The sequence below is a fragment of the Rhinoderma darwinii genome, chromosome 6 (assembly GCF_050947455.1).
Source record: "Rhinoderma darwinii isolate aRhiDar2 chromosome 6, aRhiDar2.hap1, whole genome shotgun sequence".
NCBI classification, from domain to species: Eukaryota; Metazoa; Chordata; class Amphibia; order Anura; family Rhinodermatidae; genus Rhinoderma; species Rhinoderma darwinii.
Genome location: NC_134692.1, coordinates 53,372,831 through 53,397,480, shown reverse-complemented (window position 1 = coordinate 53,397,480; position 24,650 = coordinate 53,372,831). Strand labels below are relative to the sequence as shown.

The following is a 24,650-nucleotide window of genomic DNA, read 5'->3' as shown; positions in this document are numbered from 1 at the left end:
CATCTCCCAGCATATCCTTACCATTGTTCGGGCCATGCTGGGAGCTGTAGTTTACGCTGTACATACCTATACGGCAGGGGTCATCAACTCCAAATCTATCATCTGCGCACAACTTTTAATACATTTCTCCTATCCATCTTAAGTAGTAAAGAGCAACAAAATATGGTTGTAGATTCAAAACAGAGAAAACATATATATATATATTTGTAAGATTCAATAATTTGGTGTCAATTTAAAAAAATATATCACTTATGGCTACGAGTATGTGGTCACCAGTGGTGATGTTTTTTCATGACACATACAGTGCATATGCACTTTGTAATAAACAAACCATTAAACACATAGAAAGTCTACAATGCCAAACCCGTCCTGAATATAGATCACAAAATATAAGACAAAATATAGTATATCATATATCCAAGTATAAGTACTGATAAAATACCACTCATGTAAGCTTAAATGACCATGTCCATTAATGGGGTGTGTGCACATGGCCATATAATGGCTCCGTTGTGTATAGAACTTTAACAGGGCTCCCATAAAGGTGCATCTACTGTGCTTCTGTATGCCTCTGATTTCATACATGGCATGCTCGTTTGCATGCTGAAGTACAGAGTTAATCTTCCATGTGAGCATTGCTTCTGGTGGAGAATATCTCCTATACACAGCACCCGATGGAGTACGGTATGGTGGCACACAGGATCCCTGTGGCACCACAGTGCGGAACCACAGGGGACTCCACCGTACAGTCTCCTGGTTCATCTCTGCCATCTAAACGAAGCCTAAAATGCAGCCGGATGCATCAGTTTTCTGAAACATTCTTTTTCCCTTTTGCATCATTTCTGCTTTTTTTTCCCCACTTAAAAACAGGTATGAGTGAGAGCTCTGAGTCAAGGACTCTAATGTGCACATGACCAAATCATCTAAGTTACATATTAAAAAAATCTGTATAAAAGTAGAATAATATTAAAATATAATGGCATGTGTATTAAAGCACTTTCAGGTGTCTGTGTAAGTAAGATACTTTTGCGTGTTTTATAGCTTAATTTGAATTCATTCCCTGGAAAAGTTGGACAGCTCTTTATTATACAATGTAATATACTATTCTTTGGTTTCTTTTATTTAAATAATAGTTTGCTCTTTGTTGCATTTAAACAATCACAGTGAAGAGAGCCACCGCAATGGAGGTAAACCGTCTTTAATTAACCGTCTTCTTGAGAAGGTTGTGCTTCATTTTCTGCGAAAACATAATAAAATGATTTGGATTCGGTAAATAAAATGACAACTGCTTAGTATTTCATGCATCTAATCAAACAATGTGCAAATGATCAAATGTCTGAAATGTTCTCCAATATTCTCTTAAACATCTACAGAAACGTTTGTGTAGCTCGGCCGACATGGCTATAACTGAGCAAACTCCGTGTTTCCCAATGAGCAACAACACAAATAAACGTTTTACCATGACGAAGATGACGCTGGAAAACTTCTTCAGTAACCTAATTTCCCAACATATAGAGCGAAAGCTAAGAAAGAAAAAAGGCTAGAAAAAGTAATGGAGAAAGAAGGCCACCGAGAGGAGAAAATGATGCAAAGGAGGTAGACTGACAAGAAGTGAAGCTCTGTTAGATCTGGTCAATTCTATCAATGCGGAGCTTATTTTAAATGTCACTGTTTGAGAACCCTTGGTAACAGTAATCACAATGTCATTTCATTTTGTCTAAACTACAAAAAGCAAATGTAGCGCCCATGGCCGCGGGCCGTCGGGTTTACTCACCTCCTGACGCCCGCAGCCATGGATCTGTGAGCACTGGCCTCCGTCTCCCTCCTAGGAGATGCCAGCGCTCACTTCCACTCCGTCCGGCTGGGTCCCGTAGGGTGCGCGCGCACGCTCGCGCCCGGCCTTAAAGGGCCAGCGCGCGCAATTAGGAAATCATCATCATCAACTGCCACGATTTCCTGCTCTATAAGAAGGCCCCTGGCCTTCTAATCCTTGCCTGAGCGTTGTTAGTCTTTCCCAGTCTGTCTCGCAAACGGTCCCTTAGTGTCTCCCGTTCCAGCTGTTACCCGTGCCCTGTTACCGTTCCTGTATTCCGTGTTGTTCCTGTGCCTACCCGCGTTCAAGTGTCTTCTGCCACGTCAAGTGCCATCTGCCACGTCAAGTGCCATCTGCCACGTCAAGTGCCATATGCCACGTCAAGTGCCATCTGCCACGTCAAGTGTCTACCGCTCATCGGATACTGCCCGCCACGTCTGGCGCCACTTGCCGCACCTGCCTCCACCCGTGCTGAAGCCACAGCCACCGCCCGGACTAATTCAGGTACCCAAGCATTACTGTCTGCCTTTTTACGTTCGCATAGACTGTGACCTGGTCAGCTGCCTGCCCGCTACGGCGGAGCGGCCTAGTGGGTCCACATACCCTGTGTTCGTGACAGCAAACAGGCTGGGAGAGCAAAATACACTACATTTTAGAACTCCAATTTTCCCAGGTTAAGGGCTGCACTTCAAGACAGACTGGGAGCAACTATTGTCAAATAAAGATACAGAAGCTAAATGGGAGTGCCTAACCCCTTAACGACCAGGCCTATTTTGGCCTTAAAGGGGTTATCCGGGGACCAAAAATTGCATTGCAGTAATATATTTATGTGAAACGAAGTAACTTACTAACATACTTTAATTAAAAATTCTGTAATAAATGGTGCAGTTCAAACCTCGTGAATTGTTGCCTGAAGTCCTGGAGCTTTTCTAATAATTATGACGCTCCAACACGGCCCCACGTGACTAAGGACTTGTTTCATGTGCCTTTCATGAACATGACCGCAAGGGGCTGTCACATTGCCTATTGCTTGAGTCCCGAGCAGAGCATCAGTTGGTGCTTTGCTCCGGACTCCAGCCCTGCTCCCGACGTCCATATTTGGTCAATTCAGGGGTTTCCTACCGCTAGATTTCCTATCAGCTGATGCTCTGCCTGGGGACTCCAGCATTTCTGCCCACGTCACTGCCACTGTCCATACATGAACAATGACGTCGGCAGCAGTACTATAGTCCCCCCGAGCAAAGCATCAGCTGACGCTCTGCCTGGGGACTCCAGCGCTTCTGCCCCTGTCACTGTCAATATATGAACAATGACGTCGGCAGCAGTACTGGAGTCCCCGAGCTAAGCATCAGCGGATACGTATGAGGGTGTGTTTTTTGCGGGACAAGTTGTATTTGTCAATGGCAACATTTTTGGGTGCATATATTATATTGATTAACTTTTATTAACTTTTTTTGGGGGAGGGAATTAAAAAAAGAAAAAACCCGATATTCCAGCATTGTTTTTGGCGTTTTAAATTGACGGCGTTCATTATGCAGCATAACTAACATGGTGATCGTGCGGCCACAGCTTCTGTGCCCCAGCGATCACCATCACGTACATGCACGTCATAATGCGGGAAGGTGCCCCTTTCCATGACGTGCATGTATGTGAAAATGTGGGAAGGACTTAAGGTGTCACAAAATGTTTATTTTTATTTATTTTATGTGTTTTAAGCTATGGGCCAATATTATTTTTTTATTTTAATGTGTTTGCTAATGTAACTTTATTTATGTGTATTTTTTACTTTTGTGGCGGTAGCAATCTTTATCAGCATCTGTGTATGTGTCGCTTCATGACATATACACAGGTGCTATACGGTATACACAGAGAAGAGGAGACCAAGGACGGAAGCCGACCCTATCTCCTATGATAGTGCCCTTCTAACTGTGAACTGTGCAGGCTCTTTGGCATGCCCCGTACACAGCACCCCTCGATTCAAGAGGGAAGGGTACCATTTTATTGAAGCGATAGCCTCTGCAGTCATTGCAGGCGCTGCCGGAAATTCAAATGAATTGCTGGGCCCCGCCTGCTTTAAATGCAGGAACGCCCGGCAATTCATTTGTTTTGAAGGAACAGCGGCAAGTGCCGCTCCTCTCTTTAGTCCCCCGTAACTACTGTGAATCGCCATGTAACAGCTGTATCTCTAAAAGTTAAACATTTTTAATAAACTTTGGTTAACCCTTTGAAATTATTTAATTTTGATTCATAACCCTTTGGAATACCTAGGTCATAACACTGAATTCTGGCAATGCCTTTTCAACTAAGCTGCAAGCTAAAGATCAAAATCCTACAAAAGTTAATTATTTTGTAACTATATTGTTGGTTAAACAATATTAATTTAGATACATTTTAAAAAGCTGTCTTATTTTTTTTAGCATTCTTTTATATTGGTTTTTAACATTCTTTATATTGGTTTTCAACAGGCCATACAACAATGAACAGAGAAATATGCAATATATCAACTATTACAACATAGAAAAATTCAACCACAAAAACAACCACCTCCCTACACCCACCCATGAAATTATATCAACAGACACCACCGGAAGTGGTTGTGTACATTTTCAGTAAGCACTGCATCTTAATTATTCCATGTCATTACTTTCCGTTGCTGTATTTTCATCACTTTGCTTGACTTCATCGGCAGTATCATTTAAAAACGATTGTGTTAATGTCTCTGTAGAGAGAAAAAAATGTGACATATTTTTCTACAATGTGGAATATACAGACTAGGGCTGGGCGATTATGACCTAAATCAAAATCCCGATTAATTGAACATGTAACCTCGATTACGATTATTGAACGATTATTTAGGCCACACCCCTTTTTGCATGCCATGCCCCCTATGTGCATGCAAAACCATTGAATTAATTTTTATCCCTTGAGCCTGCTGTATACTACTGTATATAATATAACACTGACTCCACACAATATATTGCCCCAAAGCTGCCCACACATTATAATGCCTCTAAAACTGCCTGCACACAGTATAATGCCCCTATAGTTGCCCTCAACACAGTATGATGCCCACATATCTGCCCCACACAGTATAATGCCCCCCATAACTGTCCTCCACACTGTATAATGCCCCCCATAACTGCCCTCCCCATAGTATAATGCCCCCATAGCTGCCTCTACATAGTATAATGCCCCCATAACTGACTTCCACACAGTATAATGCCCCTATAGTTGCCCTCACACAGTATAATGCACCCCACACAGTATAAAGTCCCCCATAGCTGCCCCCACATTGTATAATGTACAGACTCACCTAACCCCGTTCCAATGACGAGTGGAGGAGATCCCTCTGGTCCCCTGCTCTACCATTGGATTCAACTGTATCTGCGTCCTGAAGATGCAGATACAGTTTAAACCGGGAGCAAATTGATAAAACCGAAATTCGCAAGAGGACGATTAATTGTGCTGAATTTCGATTTTGATTATTTTTCGATTAATTGTCCAGCCCTAGTCAAACTACAAATAATTCTGAGTTTATCAACTCGTCAGTTGATTGGGAGGAAAGACATGCAATAGTCTATTTTTCACTTTACCATTGTTTGTTCTCTCCAGCTCAATATCACCAAATATAAACTTCATCTTTTCCATGGCATGATTTAAGTTTGAGGAACCATGGACTGCATTCTGCAGAATACTCTTTGCAAACAAGCTTCTCAAGGATTCAGGAGATGATGTCTGCGCTTCTGTAGGGTCTGTGGGCCCCATTAGTGACCGCCACTCCTGCACTGCGTTCTCTTTACTGAGGATCATCATTAAACAAGGACCTCTGGAAAATCAAACATGCATTGATAGAAATAAAAAATGGAAAAAAATTGCAAGCTTATATGACCGATATTTAAAAGAATGAAAGGAGTTGCCCTATTGGGGCCTATGGATGTCATGGGGTGGTTTCTCCCCTAGGGACGCCCTTATTGAGCCAGTGCAGAGAGACACTAGCAAAGAGCAGCTCCTTATCTGGCAAACGCAGCTGTCCAAGTATTCCATAGACGGCCATTCATTCGAATGCCCGGTGTGTAAAGCTACATTTCCCCTGTATCAGCCCCCCAGCTGTTCAGCTATTGCGCTCAGTTTGAACCTACCTGCACATATAGTTGGTAAGCTGATCAAAAAATGGCTTTCCCTTGTGTTCTTTGTAAAATTCTTCAGCTACCTCTTGGTTTAAATTAGTCTCCTTTATGTGAGAGACAGTAAAGCCAGCAGCTTGGATCCTTTCCATGATTTCATCTGCCGAAATATAAACTTAGTGTTGGAAAACTGATATACTAAAGGGTCAGTTGATGGTTATCACTCTTCGATCTAACCAAGGCAACGTTTGCTTTGAGTTTTTATGTTCTCCCCAGCTCATGCTGATTTTGTGCAGGAACTTTATCTATTCTGGCTTCATCCGGGACTCATATTAAAAAACGAGGACAATTAGTGGAGGATCATCATTAGGGCGGTTCGGGCAGCCGCCCGGGGCCCAAGGCTGCCCGAACCGCACGCGACAGCCACATTTACTTGTATCTGCGTCCTCAGGACGCAGATACAAATGATTACTTTAGGCTGCAGGCCACGTTAGGCCTGCAGCCTATAAGGCGCTGGGAAGACTCACTGAGCAGACCGGCGTGATGATGTCACTGCATCACGATGGTCTGCGCATGCTTCCCGACATGAACATGTGCAGCGCTCCGCCCATCGCGGGAACAGGGCAAGGTAAGTACGATATATTTTTGGGCAATATACCAAGGGGGATGGCTGTGTAGCACTATATACAAGGGGGGGAGCACTGTGTGGCACTATATACAAGGGGGGAGCACTGTGTGGCACTATATACAAGGGGGACTGTGTGGCAATATATGGGGGGGATTTCTGTGTGGCACATTATACAAGGGGGGCTGTGTGGCACTATACTAAGCGGGGGCTGTTTGGCACTATACTAAGCGGGGGCTGTTTGGAACTATATTAAAGGGGGGAGTGCTGTGTAGCACTATATACAAGGGGGAGCGCTGTGTGGCACTATATACAAGGGGGGCTGTGTAGCACTATCTACTAAAAGGGGCTGTGTGGCACTATCTACTAAGGGGGCTGTGTGGAACGATCTACTAAGGGGGGCTGTGTGGAACTATCTACAAGGGGGGCTGTGTGGAACTATATACAAGGAGGGAGGACTATGACACTATCTACAGTGGGCTGCGTGGCGCTATCTGCAGGGGGCTGTGTGTGTAGCGTAATCTGCAGGGGGCTGTGTCTGTGGCGCTATCTTCAGGGGGGCTCTGTGTAGCGCTATGTACAGGGGGCAGTGTGTGGCGCTATCTGCAGGAGGCACAAAGGGGGAATTATTACTGTGGGGGCACAGTTACTGATGGGGCACTTTTAATGTGTCGAGCACTAAGGGATCATTATTACCATCTGGGGCACTGGAATAGGAGATGTTTAGAGGAGTATAGGTGGGGAGGATGCTGGAAAAGCGAGAAATCAACATGTCTGTGTGTCAAATTCTGCAGAGACAAGTCGTGGCTGGAATAAGTCAGTCATCACAGCAGTTTGGGCCGATGGCGAAAAAAAGGGAGAGGGAACGACTCTAATCAGAGAAGACATCACCTGTGACTCACTACATATAAATGTGCTGTAATAACTTATATGGTCTGTAGAGCTTCTGTGTATAACTGGAATCATTCACTAAATGGTCATTATATGGTGGTAATATTGGTCTTTGTACAGTGTTTTTTATTCAGTAACAATATCGGGGTATTATTCAGTCACTATGTGGTTATGGTGTGGCAATATTATTCAGTAACAGTATGGGGGTATTATTTAGTCACTGTGGTTATGGTTTTGCGGTATTAGGCCTCATTTACACGAACGTGATATACGTCCGTGCGACTCGCGTGCTTTTCATGCGGGTCGCACGGACCTATACAAGTCTATGGGGGCATGCAGACAGTCCGTGAGTTTTGCTCAGCGTGAGTGCGCTAAAAAAACCTCATGACATGTTCTAAAATTCTGCGTTTTTCGCGCATCACGCACCCATTGAAGTCAATGGGTGCATGAAAACCACGCAGGTTTGCGCGGAAGCACTTCCGTGCGAACTGCGTGATTCGCGCAAGAGCTGTCAAACTCTGAATGTAAACAGAAAAGCACCACGTGCTTTTCTGTTTACTAACATCCAAACAGAGTTTCTTAGAGATGAGCGAACCGTCCGAACCGAACCGAACTTCACCGGGTTCGGCCGAACTCGTTTTGACCGAACCCGGCAAAAAATGTTCCGGTACGCGACGTCAGGAGACAGTCACTGTCCAGGGTGCTGAAAGAGTTAAACTGGTTCAGCACCCTGGACAGTGACTTCCGATCCCAATATACGTGAACGTGTAAAAAAAAAAAAAAGTTCTGACTTACCGATAACTCCCGGCTTCTTCCTCCAGTCTGACCTCCCGGGATGACAATTCAGTCCAAGTGACAGCTGCAGCCAATCACAAGCCAAGCACAGGCTGCAGCAGTCACATGGACTGCCGCGTCATCCAGGGAGGTGGGGCAAGATGTCAAGAGAGGCGCGTCACCAAGGACGCATCACCAAGGCAACGGCCGGGAAGTTCTCGGTAAGTACGAACCTCTTTTTTTTTTAACAGGTTACTCGATATGGTGATCGGAATTCACTGTCGAGGGTGCTAAAAGAGTTACTGCCGATCAGTTAACTCTTTCAGCACCCTGGACAGTGACTGACGTCGACTAGCCTCATCTCTATGATGGCGGCTGCGCGAAAATCACGCAGCCGCGCATCATACACTGATGACACACGGAGCTGTCAAGTGCCTTTTGCGCACGCAAAACGCTGCGTTTTTTTGCGTGCGCAGAACGCACACGCTCGTGTAAATGAGGCCTTATTCAGTAACAGTATGGGGGTATTATTCAGTCACTATGTGGTTATGGTGTGGTGCAATTATTCAGTAACAGTATGGGGGTATTATTCAGTCACTATGTGGTTATGGTGTGGTGGTATTATTTAGTAAGAGTATGGGGGTATTATTCAGACACTGTGGTTATGGTGTGGTGGTATTATTCAGTAACAGTATGGGAGTATTATTCAGTCACTATGTGGTTATGGTGTGGTGGTATTATTCAGTAATAGTATGGGGGTATTATTCAGTAATAGTATGGGGGTATTATCAGTCACTATGTGGTTATGGTGTGGTGGTATTATTCAGTAACAGTATGGGGGTATTATTCAGACACTGTGGTTATGGTGTGGTGGTATTATTCAGTAATAGTATGGGGGTATTATTCAGTAATAGTATGGGGGTATTATCAGTCACTATGTGGTTATGGTGTGGTGGTATTATTCAGTAACAGTATAGTGGTATTATTCAGTCACTATGTGGTTATGGTGTGGTGGTATTATTCAGTAACAGTATGGGGATATTATTCAGTCACTATGTGGTTATGGTGTGGTGGTATTATTCAGTAATAGTATGGGGATATTATTCAGTCACTATGTGGTTATGGTGTGGCGGTACTATTCAGTAACAGTATAGTGGTATTATTCAGTCACTATGTGGTTATGGTGTGGTGGTATTATTCAGTAACAGTATGGGGATATTATTCAGTCACTATGTGGTTATGGTGTGGCGGTATTATTCAGTAACAGTATGGGGGTATTATCAGTCACTATGTGGTTATTGTGTGGCGGTATTATTCAGTAACAGTATGGGGTATTATTCAGTCACTATGTGGTTATGGTGTGGTGGTATTATTCAGTAACAGTATGGGGGTATTATCAGTCACTATGTGGTTATTGTGTGGCGGTATTATTCAGTAACAGTATGGGGTATTATTCAGTCACTATGTGGTTATGGTGTGGTGGTATTATTCAGTAACAGTATGGGGGTATTATCAGTCACTATGTGGTTATTGTGTGGCGGTATTATTCAGTAACAGTATGGGGTATTATTCAGTCACTATGTGGTTATGGTGTGGTGGTATTATTCAGTAACAGTATGGGGATATTATTCAGTCACTATGTGGTTATGGTGTAGTGGTATTTGGACTTTATATTTGTTATTATTGGTAATATTGGTCTTATAATAGTGAGTTGTATTCAGTAACAGTATGCAGGTAATATTTAATCTGCTATAGTGTGTAGCAGTTTGGAGAATGTAGACAGGCAAATACACACTCTCAGCGCAGTATTCTTGTTTAGACAGAACTTTAGAAGCTTTATTTCTCTTTCAAGCAGGGAAATCCAATAAACACAATGGTAGCTGGTCTCATCAGCATACACAAAGGTTAGAATAGCAAGAAACGTTTCACCTAACAAAAGTCCAGGTATAACTCACACAGTCTAGCCCTTTGCAGGGGTTAGCTCTCACCCCTCCACGTATATCAGGTCTGTTCAGCAGCAGACCAGTCTCTCCATACTCTTGCTCTCCTCACTGACACATACTCCCAGCAGCGGTTTTCTTATAGTTAATTACTCTGCACCTGTGTGAGCCTATATTAACCCCTTAATAGGCGTCTCGGTATATATGGAAACCATAGCTTCCGTTTGCATTATCATTGATTTCAATGGTCATGTTTCCATTGCAAATGGTTTCTTCAGTTTGTCTCCGTTCCGTAAGGTTCAGTTTTTTTGGAGGAATCCATAGCGCTGTGGGCTCATAGACTTTCTATTGGGACAAAGCGGCTCAGCACTCACCCTAGCCCTTCTGCCACTGCGTTTAAGCGATCGGTGGGGGCCACAGCGCTTGGACCCCCACCAATCAAAACTTCTGACATTTCACTATGACATGGCAAAAGTTTTTTTTATATTCTAGTTACACTTTAAAGAGGGATGTTACAATTTTTTATTTGATGTGTTAAACGCCATGTACACCATTTAAAAACTACTTTTTGAGATACAGCTGCTTTGCATCCTGTATACAAAGCAGCTGTATCTAGCACTAAATCCTGCATCCTGCAAACCTTCGTCAGAACGGGACCGTGACGCAGATGTGAACGAAGCCTTAGCAGTATAGGCTACAGAACGTAATTTACGTATTACATGGTCTAAAAGTATGTAGATGCAAGTAGCATGGGGAGCACGTGGTGAACCTCGGTAAACTATACATGTCCTAATAATAGGACAATAGGAAGCTGCCGCAGACAAAATTATCTACTGTGCAGATATTGGTAACATTAAAATCTTTAGCACAATTTTCTGTTTCTTACCTCTATGTTCTTCCAATGCATCTGGTTTAATAGCTGCTAAGGTGCGCTCTACAGGGAAAAAGAAGTTAATCTCCTTTTCTGCCTCAACTGGGCTTGAACTTCCGTGCAGTTGGTTAATCTTAGTTTCTCTGGGAGTAAACCGAGCCCGCAAGCTAAGAATGATACATAAATGTAGTTGCATAAGTAAGGCAAAAAGTTACTACATTATCCTGAAATTAGCAGATTATAATTTTAAGAAATGCCAGAGTACCAGAGTTTTATGTTCATCAAAGGCCATGCACCTGAATCATTTTTATGGCTATGTAACTTGGAGGGACTTTTAATGGTAGCGCACAAAGATATAATATGTATAATACATTTGCATATTCGTATATATCTTTAATATACAGAGTTTGGAGACCATATGGATTATTTAAAAGTGCTCTAATTTTTGCCATCAATAAGGCTTAAAGGGTTCGCTGATCTCGTTTGGGACCCCCGTCTCTGACAATATGGCACAGATACATTATGCACTATGAATGTGTCTTCTGCTGAGGATAGCACAGAAAGAAATCATGTGCTGTAGGTTCTGTGACATAGGGGGTATCCAGTCAGTTAGTGCAAAAATTAATATAAACAAGCTAAATTCTCTAAAACCCCTTTGATGGAGACTCATTTACCATGCAGCACAAATAAATGTACCATTGTGAAGAAGTTAATCAGTCGAGAAATAAGGTTTCTTATAGAATTGTTTGTCACATGCCAAGGTCATTCTGCTAGACCATATAATGTAAAGTAAGACAAACATTCATTTTTGGATGGGTGTAACTGGGAAATATAGGAATTGTACTCTAATGGCTTTTCCACATACAACGGAATGGCTGCAGAAAATTTAGACAGCAATTTAGTTGAAAAACGCAGACATTCCGCTGCGGAAAAAAACATTTCCTGCATTTTTTACGGCAGAAAATGGTGAATAAATTGCTGCGTTTTTCCCAATGCAAGGAGATGGTGACATCCACTCTGAAAAACGCAGCAATTCTGTCCACATTCCGCAGCAGGAATTGACATGCAACGGTACAAAAAATACGAACCGCAGGTCAATTTCTGCTCTGAACTTTTACGCAGCATGTGGATGAGATTTGTTAAATCACGTCCACTATGCTGCTACTGTATTCTGAAGTGTTTTTTCCGTCCAAAATTCCGGACGGAAAAAACTCGGCCCTAACCCTTTTACTCTTAATCCTACAAAAAGTCCCAGTTCATAATCACTTCTATTTAATAAAAAAATTGAAAACAGTTATTTTATAAACTTATAAGAACATATAATGGAATTGCATAATTTGCAAATTCCTAATGTTATTTTAAGAACAGATGCCTATAACAGAACAATCATTTCGATAAGGACCCATGCAAACGGCCGTGCCCGTAATCACAGCCCGCAATTGTGGGCACGGCCGGCCGCTGTCGGCCACCCGTATGTTCAGGCTATGCTCCTATACAAAGTATGGGAGCATGGCCCGTAAAATACGAAAAATAGGACATGCTTCCCAGCATGGTTCTACGACACAGACACCCATCCGTAATGCTACGAAAAGGTGTCCGCGGCCAATAGAACTGAATGGGGCCTAATAATGTTCCTTGCCAATGCCCTGAAAATCTTTTAGCAGACTCCAGACTACCTTTTACATTTCCTTGGGTTTACTGGGATATAACCACTTACCAAGTTGATTCTACACTAATAAAAAAATATAAAGTAAAAAAGATGTAATCTCTGTTACACTACATAGTAGTGGATATTAAGCTAAAACTTTTACCAACCTATCTGGTGCTTCATTCAATGCTTCAGAAAGGTCGGCAGGGCCTAACAAATTCCTCCAGTGTTTCACGGCATCATCCTTTACAAGTGCTAGGGCCAGAACAGGACCACTGATAAAATAATAATAAAATAGTCAAAAAAAAATTAAAAAGCATTTGTAATAATATAAGATATTAATACATTTGGTTCAAGAGAGTTAAACAGTAATTCACCTCGTCATTTGCTGCTCTAGGGCTGGAAAATACTCTTGATCTACATGCTCTTTGTAGAACTCTTGAACTTGTTGCTTAGTCAACATTATCTGTTTTTGCATTGCTATGGAGAAACCAGCATCTCGAATACTTTGCAGAACCTCATCTGAAATATAGTCAAGAGAGAAAAGTTTTTTCCTGTACCTAAATTGTAATTTACAGAATATTTGGATCCCTTAGTGTTTACAGGAACATTATGGTAATGATTTTGAGTAGAGATCATAATATTTTAGGGTTAAGAGATAATCGCTGTGGTTACTTGGAGTTTAAATTATCCTAATGGCAAATAGTAATCTTTTACTATTTATGTTCAAGCAATTAAAGACAAGATACCACATTCCTACCTTTCCTGTCCTTCAAGACATCAGGTCTGATCAATGCTAAGGTCCGTTCTGGGGTTCTTGATTCCTCTGTTTGTTGAAGTTTAAAACTTGGAAAGAAGAATGCCAATTCCCTGCTAGCTTGTTCCCTGTCATTACTCCCATGGACTGCATTATACAGAACCTCAGTACCATACTGAGCTCGCAAACTAGGAGAAACAAGAACTTTTTCTTACTTTTAGCCAAACTGTTTTAAATTTCTTTTTAACATAGACTTACAATGCATGTCACTTCACAATAGAAATGTAACATAACTGACAGAAAACTAATAATAATGTAAGAGAAATAGTATTTGCATGCATAATCATATAGAAGTATGGTGGTTATAGCAAAGGTTAAAACTGGTTTAATATTGAATTTAGTTTGTTTCCTAAATAATTGAAAGTATATTATGCAAATGATGTGCCTGGTGGTATTGAAAATAGAGTTAGGGTATGTGCACACGATAGCAGGCATTTACGTCTGAAAAGACAGACTGTTTTCAGGAGAAAACAGCTGCCTCGTTTCAGTCGTAAATGCTCCTCCTCGCATTTTGCGAGACTTCTCTGACAGCCGTAAATTTTGAGCTGCTCTTCATTGAGTTCAATGAAAAACGGCTCAAATTACGTCTGAAAGAAGTGTCCTGCACTTCTTTTGACGAGGCTGTATTTTTACGCGTAAATTACAGGTCGTCTGCACAGTACGTCGGCAAACCCATTCAAATGAATGGGCAGATGTTTGCCGACGTATTGTAGCCCTATTTTCAGACGTAAAACGAGGCATAATACGCCTCGTTTACGTCTGAAAATAGGTCGTGTGAACCCAGCCTTAGTCATAGAAAGAGAGGACAATACCTTAGCTCAAATACCAAATTGAATGAGTAATATATATCAATGGATTTTAACAGACATTTGAGGGTATGTTTACACAACCTATTTTCAGACGTAATTCAGGCGTTTTGCGCCTCGAATTACACCTGAAAAGACGGCTCCATTACGCCTGCAAACATCTGCCCATTGCCTGCAATGGGTTTTACGATGTTCTGTTCAGACGAGGTGTAATTTTACGCGTCACTGTCAAAAGACGGCGCGTAAAAAGACACCCGCGTCAAATAAGTGCATGTCACTTCTTGGGACGTTTTTGGAGCCGTTTTTCATTGACTCCATTGAAAAACAGCTCCAATAACGTCCATAAATGATGCCGCGAAAAATGCAAGTACTTGCAAAAACGTGTGAAATTCAGGAGCTGTTTTTGCCTGGTAACAGCTCCGTAATTTCAGACGTAATTTGCTACTGCGTGTGAACATACCCTAAGGCTTACTTTGCCCATTTATGTCCCTGACAACTACCATATTGAATTACATTTAAAAATAAATAAATAAACAGTATTTTGCTAATAAATATGCTTGGTCCTTCCTATATACATATCTGGATTGTCCTGCAAATAAATATTTGCTATTATAAAATTTTTCAACTCATTATGTCTAACCTGAGCTATGTTATGTAATGCATAACTGGTAACATAGCAAATGGTTTCTGTGATTCCATATAGTTTATCTCTACATTTCTAAGCTGTACTGTAAGAATAAAATGGTATTATTCAATTATTCAATATTACCACTATACGCATTAGACCGGCCATACTACCTGTCCTTATTGCCTGCAGGTGATCATCTCACATTTTATTTACCATTAACCCACCTTTCAGGTTTCTCCTTCTTGGCAACTTCCACATCAGTTGGACCAATGAATTCTCTCCATGTAGGGATTACGTCTTCACCTTCTGACTTAGAAATAATAAGTACATGGCATGGACCACTGGACATGAACTGCACCAGCTCATGGAACTTCTCCTGGAGAACAATCCATTAAAATAATCAAATAATTTAGCAGTAAAACCAATCTTAGTGATATTAGAGTGAATAAAAACAAACAATTTAAATCTTTTTCATGTATGCTAGAAAATGTTTATTTGTAGATGGTTATATTTGGCATCACATAAATAGTTCAAGACAAAGAATTTTGTCACACCATAATAAGCAGTCCCACATGATACAAGTATCATAGAAAAATATTATGTACCAAGGTTGCACTAAATATTTTTCAGCAGGGTAAAAATACTCTTAGAATGTGACCTATGTATGTATATATATATATATATATATATATATATATATATATATATATATATATATATACACACTTAGAAATGCTGTGGTCAGACTGTGAACTGCCGCAGTGTTTACAGCAGAGGGTAATTTCTACATAAAAATAGATATGAGACCGGCCATTCAGATAGTCGCAATACATCATCGATTAGACCCAAGATCGGCCCCTGACTGCTGTTAGTTCGGGACATTAGACCCATGGTTAAGACGGGACTTTCTGGCATTATATAGATGCCAAAATGTGGCCTATCTGAAGGAGGTCATTGATTATCTAGCGATAGATAGAAAGATACAGATATTATATATAGATGTAAGGGTGTAACAAGTAAGCATGGGGCCCAATAGCAAAACTCGGTATGGGGGCTCCACTATGACCATCTTCAGCAGCAAGTTCAAAGAATGAAAAGCTTATAATTATTTTGGTCTCCACTTTGTGACATGTTCCACATAGGGATAGTGTAGAAAGCAGTCACAGTACAGTGATCTCACTACATAGAGATAATACAAACGGGATAATTTTCTCAACAAGCAAAAGAATCATGTGCTCAGTGATATCACAGTAGTGGGATAATGTGTACATTGAAGTCACAGTGCAGGCAGGGGTGGTCATTACCACCACACAAACCATGCATCTGCATGGGTCCCCAGAGGTCAGGGCACCCCTGTTGGCCCCCCTGACAGCGCCACAACTTTCAACTGTATCTGCGTCCTGTCGACAGTGGCATCGCTAACACCGAATCTTTAACCTGGATCCCCGGGCGATTGCCACATTCAATTGTATCTGTAGCCTCAGGACGCAGATACATTTGAATACTATGGCGGAGCAGGGAGCTGTCAGCTCCCTGCTCCATTATTCACTAGCCTATGAGACATTGGGACAGGATCCCTGCGCAGGCTGGCGCAATTACGTCACTGCATTGTGCCGGCCTACGCAAGGGTCCGGTCTCTACGTCTCATAGGCTGCAGGACTAACACGGCTGAGGATGCCTGCAGTGCAGCTCCGTTCGGCATGGGAATGGGACTAGTTAAGTATACGTTTTATTATTTATCTGGGGGGCACTATTACTGAATGGGGGCACTATCTACAGGGGGTACTGTGTGTGGCACTATCTACAGAGTGCATTGTGTTTGACACTATCTACAGGGGGCACTGTGTGTGGCACTACCCACAAAGGGCACTGCGTGTGGAACTATCTACAGGGGCACTGTATGTGGCTTTTTCTACAGGGGACACTGTGTATGGCATTTTCTACAAGAGGCACTGTGTGGCACTCTCTATAAGGGGCACTGTGTGGCACTCTCTATAAGTGTATTTGATTAGGACCCTTATACATAACATTGCTTGGGACCCCATAAATGACAAATTCTCACCTGAGTACAGGAATAATGCACACTGTAATGTCATTGATTATTTACTCAGCGAAGTTACAGCACAGGAATTATACAAACAATGATGTAATAGTACAGGCATAATGCCCAAGATGATATCATAGCACAGGAATAATGCACACAATAATGTCACCATGCACACAATGACATCATATCACAAGAAAAACCACACACATAATGATGCCACCTTGCAAGTATGTCACAGTACAGGGGTAATGCACTTATGTCACAGCACAAGAATAATGCAAATAGTGATAGTGCATAAAAAAGGATAATGCGCATAACAGGGATGCTATGGAGTAACTATAAAGCTCCGGAGCAAATTTTTGAATGGGACCATCTTGAATTTTCCATACCCCAGTCGATCATCCGTAGTCAACACTAATTACACAATACCCCTGTGTGACGATAGACCCCTTTAGATTTTGGCCCCATAGAAGCTGCTATGCCTGCTACCCTGGTAGTTACGCTCATGTTAAAGGATCTGGACCACTAACCAGTGCCTAAGTATTGGGAAATTGAAGGGCAAATGCTAATTTCTCTACTTCTGAGGAACATGAATGAGCATGTCCGAAGAAGAATTACTTTTAGCTTTTTATATGTTCATATTGAAGCCTTTTAACATGTCACATGGCTGTTTTAACCATATAGCAGCAGAATTGTAGAGGAACCAGAATTGCACATTGCACGTAGTAAATGGCAGGTTTCTGTTACATCAGAGCAGGTATGATCTGGTAACACTGTAACATAAAATATATTTAGGTGTATAAACCAAGTCTTTATGGCTTGCTATATCAAGCACTTACCTCTCCAGCTCTGTGTTTATAAAAGTCTCTGGCTTCAGACTCTGTCATAGTTCTTTCTTCATTGGCCAAGATTTCAAACCCGGCGTCTTGTATCTGAAAATTGCAAGTAATTTTGCTAAGATCACACAAATATTCAGAAAAACAATTACTGTGCCCGGCTGTGAAGTACTAGTTTACTCCATAGTTGCTGCATTCTGACATCAGATGCCAAATCTTCATATTATATTATTGACAGACACATCAATGGAACACTATACAATGCAATCCGTACCTTCATAATGATTTCATCTGCCTTCCCATGAGCAACAGCATCAGGTTTAATGATGGCTACTGTGTAAGATTTTCCGGATGGAACTACAACAAGACAGGGAAAGAAACAATGTCGTTTTATAGCCTACAAATCCTTAGTATACCTTACTTATAAATTATTAGGGTGTAGGAATCCTGAAACTGGCATCATCATATGTTGTGGAATGTATTTAACCTCCTATAATACTACTTTATAACGTACAACCTCGATATACTAATCCTATTTTTTTATGGCAATATGGATATTAGGTTACTGTAAAGGGGGAGAAAAGAAGTGTCCGATTTTCCACGACGTTGAATAATTTTTTTAAGATTAACGTGATTCCTTCATATAGCTATGCAAAAACGAGACAGTGTTCATGCATTGTTTAAGGGGCACTTGATAAAAACGAAATGGCTTGCAATCCTAGAATACCTATACTTCTCATCATGATTGTCAATTATAAATGAAATGTGTTAAAAAATTATCACAGAGCCAATCCCCTCCAGCTTCCATAATGCCAGCATGGATGTCATGTCAGCTGGTAGTCAAGAAGGACATGGGTTAGGCAACAGAACATGATCACTAAGGTAAGTATATGCATTTTATTTTGTCGTCCAGTTTCAGGCATGTTAAAACATGCTTATAAACCCCCGGAAAAACGTTTTGAGGTTTGTTTTAGTAATTAATTAGGCGGCTAAATTAGTGTAACAGACAACTACAGGGTTTTTACACGAGCAGATTTTCGCCGACGATAATACCATTTAAACAGAACAATGATTGGAATTTATGGGGACAAACGATCATTAATACGATCGTTCATACATTTTGCATCCTGACAGCAGCACGTCCCCTGTTTACATGGAGAGATGAGATGCCGACATACGGCCATTTTTTGGCCCATATAAAAGATCTGATCAGCCGCTCACTAAGGACAATGATTGGGAACAAGCGTGCGTACAAGCATTTGTTCGTCTCGTCTGATCATTAGCCCATCTAAAAGGGCCAAAAAGCCGACTTTCTGATTATTACCAAAGCCACCTAGAAACCAGCGTTGTTGTATCTCACCAGATACTGGAGTATACGTAATAGACATCGGTCATAGAAAAGCACTGATTCTGCGTTGAACTGTTTATTTTGACTCACCCAGTTCTTCATCTTCAATCTGAGTTGGGAGAGGGGATGTCTCTTCTTCCTCCAGAAGTTCTTCATCTTTTATCTATCAAATCATTAACCGTATAGTAAGTAAGAAACATTATTTTTAGGTTTGGTTTTCATCATATTGTGCACATTAGATATACAGTGAAATCAATTAGAGAAGATCACCCAAAATGAACAATGAAAAAGGTTCTTCTAGAGGGGTGATCGGATCAATATACATAGGATATTGAGTAATATCGCTGTATATGTTCTATACCTACTTTCCTTGAACCTTTTTTAAGCTTACCAAAAATGTATTTATCAACTGCGACAATCTGTAGAATATTTACAAAGATAAGTTGCAGCGGTTGTCTGAGCATGGGACGTTTTCTTTCATACTAATGACCTGTCCACAAGATAGGTCATCAGTATATGATCAGTGGGGATTCGGCACCTGGACCCCGCACCGATCAGCTGCTCCGGCTGCCTCTGTGCACCCCAACCGATCATTTACTGATGACCTATCCTGTGGATAGGTCATCAGAATGAAAAACCGCCACGTGCCCCGACAACCCCTTTAATATATGTAACCCAACCTTTGCATGCTTTTCTTTAATTTTCCTGCATGAGATGAAGCACGGTTCTTGTTTTACTATATAAGTCCATTTCCAGTCAGACATAAAAATAATTCTACTTTTATAGGTCTACATTATTTTCCATAGAGTGCAGTATTAGGCTGGAGTTACACAACAACAGAAAATCAAGATAAATTGCATTTACTTATTGGGAGAAAAAATGTGAGTCGTGTTGAAATGTTTGCTATAGTCGCAAGGTCGCAAATATAAGTGAAGTTGCAGCACAATTTGGCCACAATTTAATATATCTTATAGCTTCTTTGACCCTATAGTTCCCCCATCCCTGCCTGCCTGCTCTCTACAAATGTTCAGAAACCTCCTTACTCACCAAAAAATAGCATTTTCGCATGTCAACGGTTTCAGTAATCATTTGGTTATATGGAAGAATGTGTTATTTAAAAAAAAAAAAACACCTCTTACCACATTACGTTCCAGGCCATGATTTAAAACCTTCTTCTCTGCTTCAAGCTGTTCAAGGATAGTTTTTTGCAGTAATGGAGCATTGGCACTTCTGACTACTGCAACCAGATCCCCTCCCTTCCAAGATACAATACAAATTAATACAATACAAACTAATAAAGAGAAAAAGGGGCCAGTGGAGAATAACACAAACACTGTTGCGCAAGTTCGGTATCATTTGCTGACTTGTCTCTTAAATTGTTAAGGTCGTATTCAACAGGTTAAAGAGGTTTTCCCACTAGGGATATTTATGGCATATCCACAGGATATGTCATAAATGTCAGATAGATGCAGGTCCCACCTCTGGGACTCGCACCTATCTCTAGAACGGAGCTCCCTAAACCCTGTTCTACCGCTCTGTGTTGTGGCTGAAGCGTGTGATTTCCGAGCATGAAGAAGAAAGCAGTGTAGCTTTCTGAGCTACGCTATTTCCATAAGTCCCATAGAACTGAATGGTAGTTACAGATACAGCGTAGCTCGTATGCTACACTGCTTCCACAACTGCCGTTCTCTACTACGGGAGTTACGGAAACAGCGTAGCTCAGCGAGCTACGCTGTTTTCTTATTCATGGTCAGAAATCACACGCTTCAGCAGGAACACAGAGAGGTAGGACGGGGTTTAGGGAGCTCCATTCTAGAGATAGCTGCGGGTCCCAGAGGTGGGACCTGCATTTATCTGACATTTATGACATATCCTGTGGATATGCCATAAATATCCCTAATGGGAAAACCCCTTTAAGGTCAATGGTGCCCTACAGGGTAGTCACAATTTATTGGTACATTACAGAGCAGTAACATGTAGGCAGCAGTCATAGTTCATGTGGGTCCTTGTTACAAGGAGTCAAAATGGGACCTCTGTTTAACCCACCCATAGAATGACAGGCATACACCATGTTCACCTAGATAACCATAACCCACCAAGCTCAGTAGGCCCTCGCATTGGCCCAGGTTTGCCTGGTGCTTCACGCCAATCCTGTAGGCCGGGCAGGGAAAAAGGGGAAGTGCAAACCTGGACCTGCATCCAGCTAAATAGTGATGAATGATGTGAGGAGGATTTCTTGTGGCTAGCACTTTAATAGAGAAATAGACATAGAAACTACCATTTTGCTCGTAGCACAGAACTATAAAAAATAGAACATATCTCACCGCAAAGTAAAGGAAGGTAGGTTCACATTTGCCTCTGTATTTCTCAAGGGCATCAATGCTATCAGCTTCAGCCTAGTCACAAAAACACAATAATAAATTATGAATAGCAAAATTCTACACAAAAAAATAAACAAAATATTTCACACAATGAGGATAGATGAGAGAGAGAGAGTTCTTACCACGGCAAAATGGAGGAGGTCATCTCCAAGTTCATTTTTTATTTTTCGGAATAGACTCACAGTTGTTTTGCATGGTCCGCACCAGGCCTGATAAACATCCACGACTAAATATAACAGACAAGTAAATAGACATACAACACACTGAAAACACATGAGAAATAACACAAGTTTACTTCATTGGCTACGTTCCCTGCTCTGTACAATCTCTAAGGCGGGATTCACACGACCGGGTCGGGTCCGAGCCCGAGTGCCGGCCGGTAAAGATAGAGCATGTCCTATTTTTTGACGGCCGGATTTTCCGGCCGTCAAAAAATCGGTCGTGTGAATAGCCCCATTAGGGGTCTATCATTCCTAATGCAGCCGGGTGCCGGCCGATTTATGAACGGCCGGCACCCGGACGGGAAACCCTGCCGTGTGAATGAGGCCTTATTGTAAGTACGGAACCCTGACAAGAAGATGATCCATTTTTTAATATTTAATAATTTAATATGTTATAAGCCCTTCAAGGACACTGTATTTTGTCCTCTAAATGTGCCCGCACAGTATGATGCCCCCTAAGTGCCACACACATTATATTGCCCCCTGTAGTGCCTCTATACAGTATAATGTCCGCTTCGTGGCCTCCACACAGTATAATGCCCCTCTCCCCTGGCTGCCACACACAGCCCCCCCTCCTTGTAGATAGTCTCCCCCTGTAGATTGCACCATACTGCCTCCCTGTAGATAGTGCCATAATCCCCCACCTCCTCCTTGTAGACAGTGACATACATCCCCCCACCTCCCCCTTGTAGATCGTGCCATACATCCCCCACCTCCCCCTTGTAGACAGTGCCCCTAAACAAAAAAAGATTGTAGTCACCTAGGCCCCGTTCCCACGATGAACTGAGCTGCTCTACGACAGGATCCTTGCATAGGCCGGCCGTGATCCTGTAGACTAGTACAGAGTTTCCCAACCTTTTCAGAATCGAGGCACCCCTGGAAAAAAAAATGTCCTCAGGGCACCCCTACCAAAAATTGTTTAGAGAAAGACACAAATGATGAAATCAAGCACTACACTCTCAGGGTATGTTCACACAGCGTTTTTTGTAAGGCAGAAAAAAATCTGCCTTGAATTGACAGCTGTATTTGACAGTTTTTTTTTTGCGTTTTTTTTTAAGCTGTTGAAGCTAATGCAAAAGACGCAGGCAAAAAAGCACTTCAAACGGGCGCTGCGGGTATTTTCTGCCTCCTATTAATTTCAATTGGTGGTCAGATGTGGAAACCACTTGAAGACCATCAGCCCCCCACTCACAGTAAAATGACCATCAGCCCCCCACTCACAGTAAAATGACCATCAGCCCCCCACTCACAGTAAAATGACCATCAGCCCCACTCACAGTAAAATGACCATCAGCCCACCAGTCACAGTATAATGACCATCAGCCCGCCACGCTCACTAAAATGACCATCAGCCCGCCACTCACAGACTCCCCCTGTAGATAGTGCCTCACAGCCCCTTGTAGGTAGTGCCACACAGCCCCTTGTAGGTAGTGCCACACAGCCACCTTGAAGATAGCACCCCCCCCCCCCTTCCTGTAGATAGCACTACTGTAGCTCCCTGAAAGAGCCGAATCCCCGTGGCCGGGATTCCGCTCCTGGACGGAGCGCTTGATGTCTCTCTCCATATATGGACGATGACATCAGGGGCAACTCCTGAAGCGGAATCCCCGTCTACAGCGTTTCCAACGCTGTGACCGGGGATTCCACTCCAGGAGAATCCCCTGACGTCTCTGTCCATTTATGGACAGTGACATCAAGGGCTTTTCCTGGAGTGGAATCCCCGATCACAGCGTCGGCAATGCTGTGGACGGGGATTCTGCTTCAGAAGTTGTCCGTGATGTCACTGTCCATATATGGACTGAGACATCAAGCGATCGTCCAGGTGCGGAATCCCCGGCCACACAGGGATTCCGCTCCTTCAGGGAGCTACAGTGGCGCTAGTAGATAGCAGAGCAGGGAGATACCACCCTGCTCTGCTATAGTATTCAATAGTACCTGCGTCCTACTATTGAATGTGGCGTCGCTACCACTGCAGCGGCTGCTATCGGTGCCGGCGGCCATGGCACCCTGATGGGTGGCATGGGCGCCCTCATGCCCGATGTCGACGCTAACAGCCGCAATGGCTGCTACAGCGGTAGCGGCGCCACTGAGAGAAGAAGCACCCGGGCGGAAAGGCAGCTGCTGAGTCGCTGGGCCCAGGCGCTTCTGAAACAAGCAGGGGGAGGGAGCCAGCGCAGCGCCCCCTTCCACCTGCTGGAGTGATGCGCCCTGTGCAATGGCACAGGTCGCACACCCCTAAGGCCGGCCCTGCTTCTTTGCAAGTTTTGTCAATTTAGCATGATATACAAACGTATTTATTTGTAATATATTTATTAGGTTTCTTGCAAATGACCAAGTGCCACTCGGTCTGTTTTCCACGGCATCCGAGTGGCACCCGATTTTTCACGGACCCATTCACTTCAGTGGGTGTATCGAGTCCGTGAATACAGACCCGACACTCTGATCCGTGGAGAGATAGAACATGTCCTATCTTTCCACAGATCACGGACGGGACTAGGGCGGCACACACGGTCGTATGCAAGAGCCCTTACAGAAAGGCCTTTATTTGCCCCCTTTAGACAAGGAGCGGTCAGTAAAAATCTCATAGTTTCTTGTGACTGGTAATTACTTATATCTGGGAAGACAATCATCGCTCTGGTTCATCGCTCTTTGCTTTCTGCGTGCTCAGTATTGTAGGCATGACTACTTGATCATAGTGATTGTAGCCTGCATCTTTGTACTATTGTGCCTTTGTATTTTTTGTTGAATAGGCAAAACTTGCTGAAAATACACCCAAAAAATTCAAAGTGAAGGCCTAAAAAAACGCACCTTTTCATTTTTCTGTATCGCTATCCTGAAAACTACAAAGTTGATACATGAAGCTATGAATTTTTTTAAGTT

The 24,650-nt window shown here is 42.4% G+C and overlaps 1 protein-coding gene across 3 annotated transcripts in view; it reads right to left on the bottom strand.

Moving 5' to 3' along the window:
* Window positions 1-1,065: 1,065 nt before the first annotated feature.
* The window catches only part of NME9 (NME/NM23 family member 9), a 25,388-nt gene continuing 1,803 nt past the window's right edge, over window positions 1,066-24,650 (bottom strand). Inside the window, exons 3-17 of one of the 3 annotated variants that reach the window (XR_012849505.1) lie at window positions 21,672-21,775; window positions 21,493-21,564; window positions 20,308-20,424; window positions 19,259-19,331; window positions 18,095-18,177; window positions 17,824-17,916; window positions 15,162-15,313; window positions 13,447-13,631; window positions 13,064-13,208; window positions 12,854-12,961; window positions 11,054-11,205; window positions 5,953-6,097; window positions 5,407-5,639; window positions 4,372-4,532; window positions 1,066-1,237 (exon numbers count right to left, since the gene is read on the bottom strand). Coding sequence is in view for 2 of the 3 variants with exons in the window: in XM_075829731.1 (XP_075685846.1) it covers window positions 1,203-1,237; window positions 4,458-4,532; window positions 5,407-5,639; window positions 5,953-6,097; window positions 11,054-11,205; window positions 12,854-12,961; window positions 13,064-13,208; window positions 13,447-13,631; window positions 15,162-15,313; window positions 17,824-17,916; window positions 18,095-18,177; window positions 19,259-19,331; window positions 20,308-20,424; window positions 21,493-21,564; window positions 21,672-21,775 (1,772 nt within the window). In the remaining variant the exon portion in view is untranslated. The remainder of the gene's footprint in view (window positions 1,238-4,371; window positions 4,533-5,406; window positions 5,640-5,952; window positions 6,098-11,053; window positions 11,206-12,853; window positions 12,962-13,063; window positions 13,209-13,446; window positions 13,632-15,161; window positions 15,314-17,823; window positions 17,917-18,094; window positions 18,178-19,258; window positions 19,332-20,307; window positions 20,425-21,492; window positions 21,565-21,671; window positions 21,776-24,650) is intronic. The other 2 variants (XM_075829731.1, XM_075829732.1) reach the window with 2 other exon arrangements.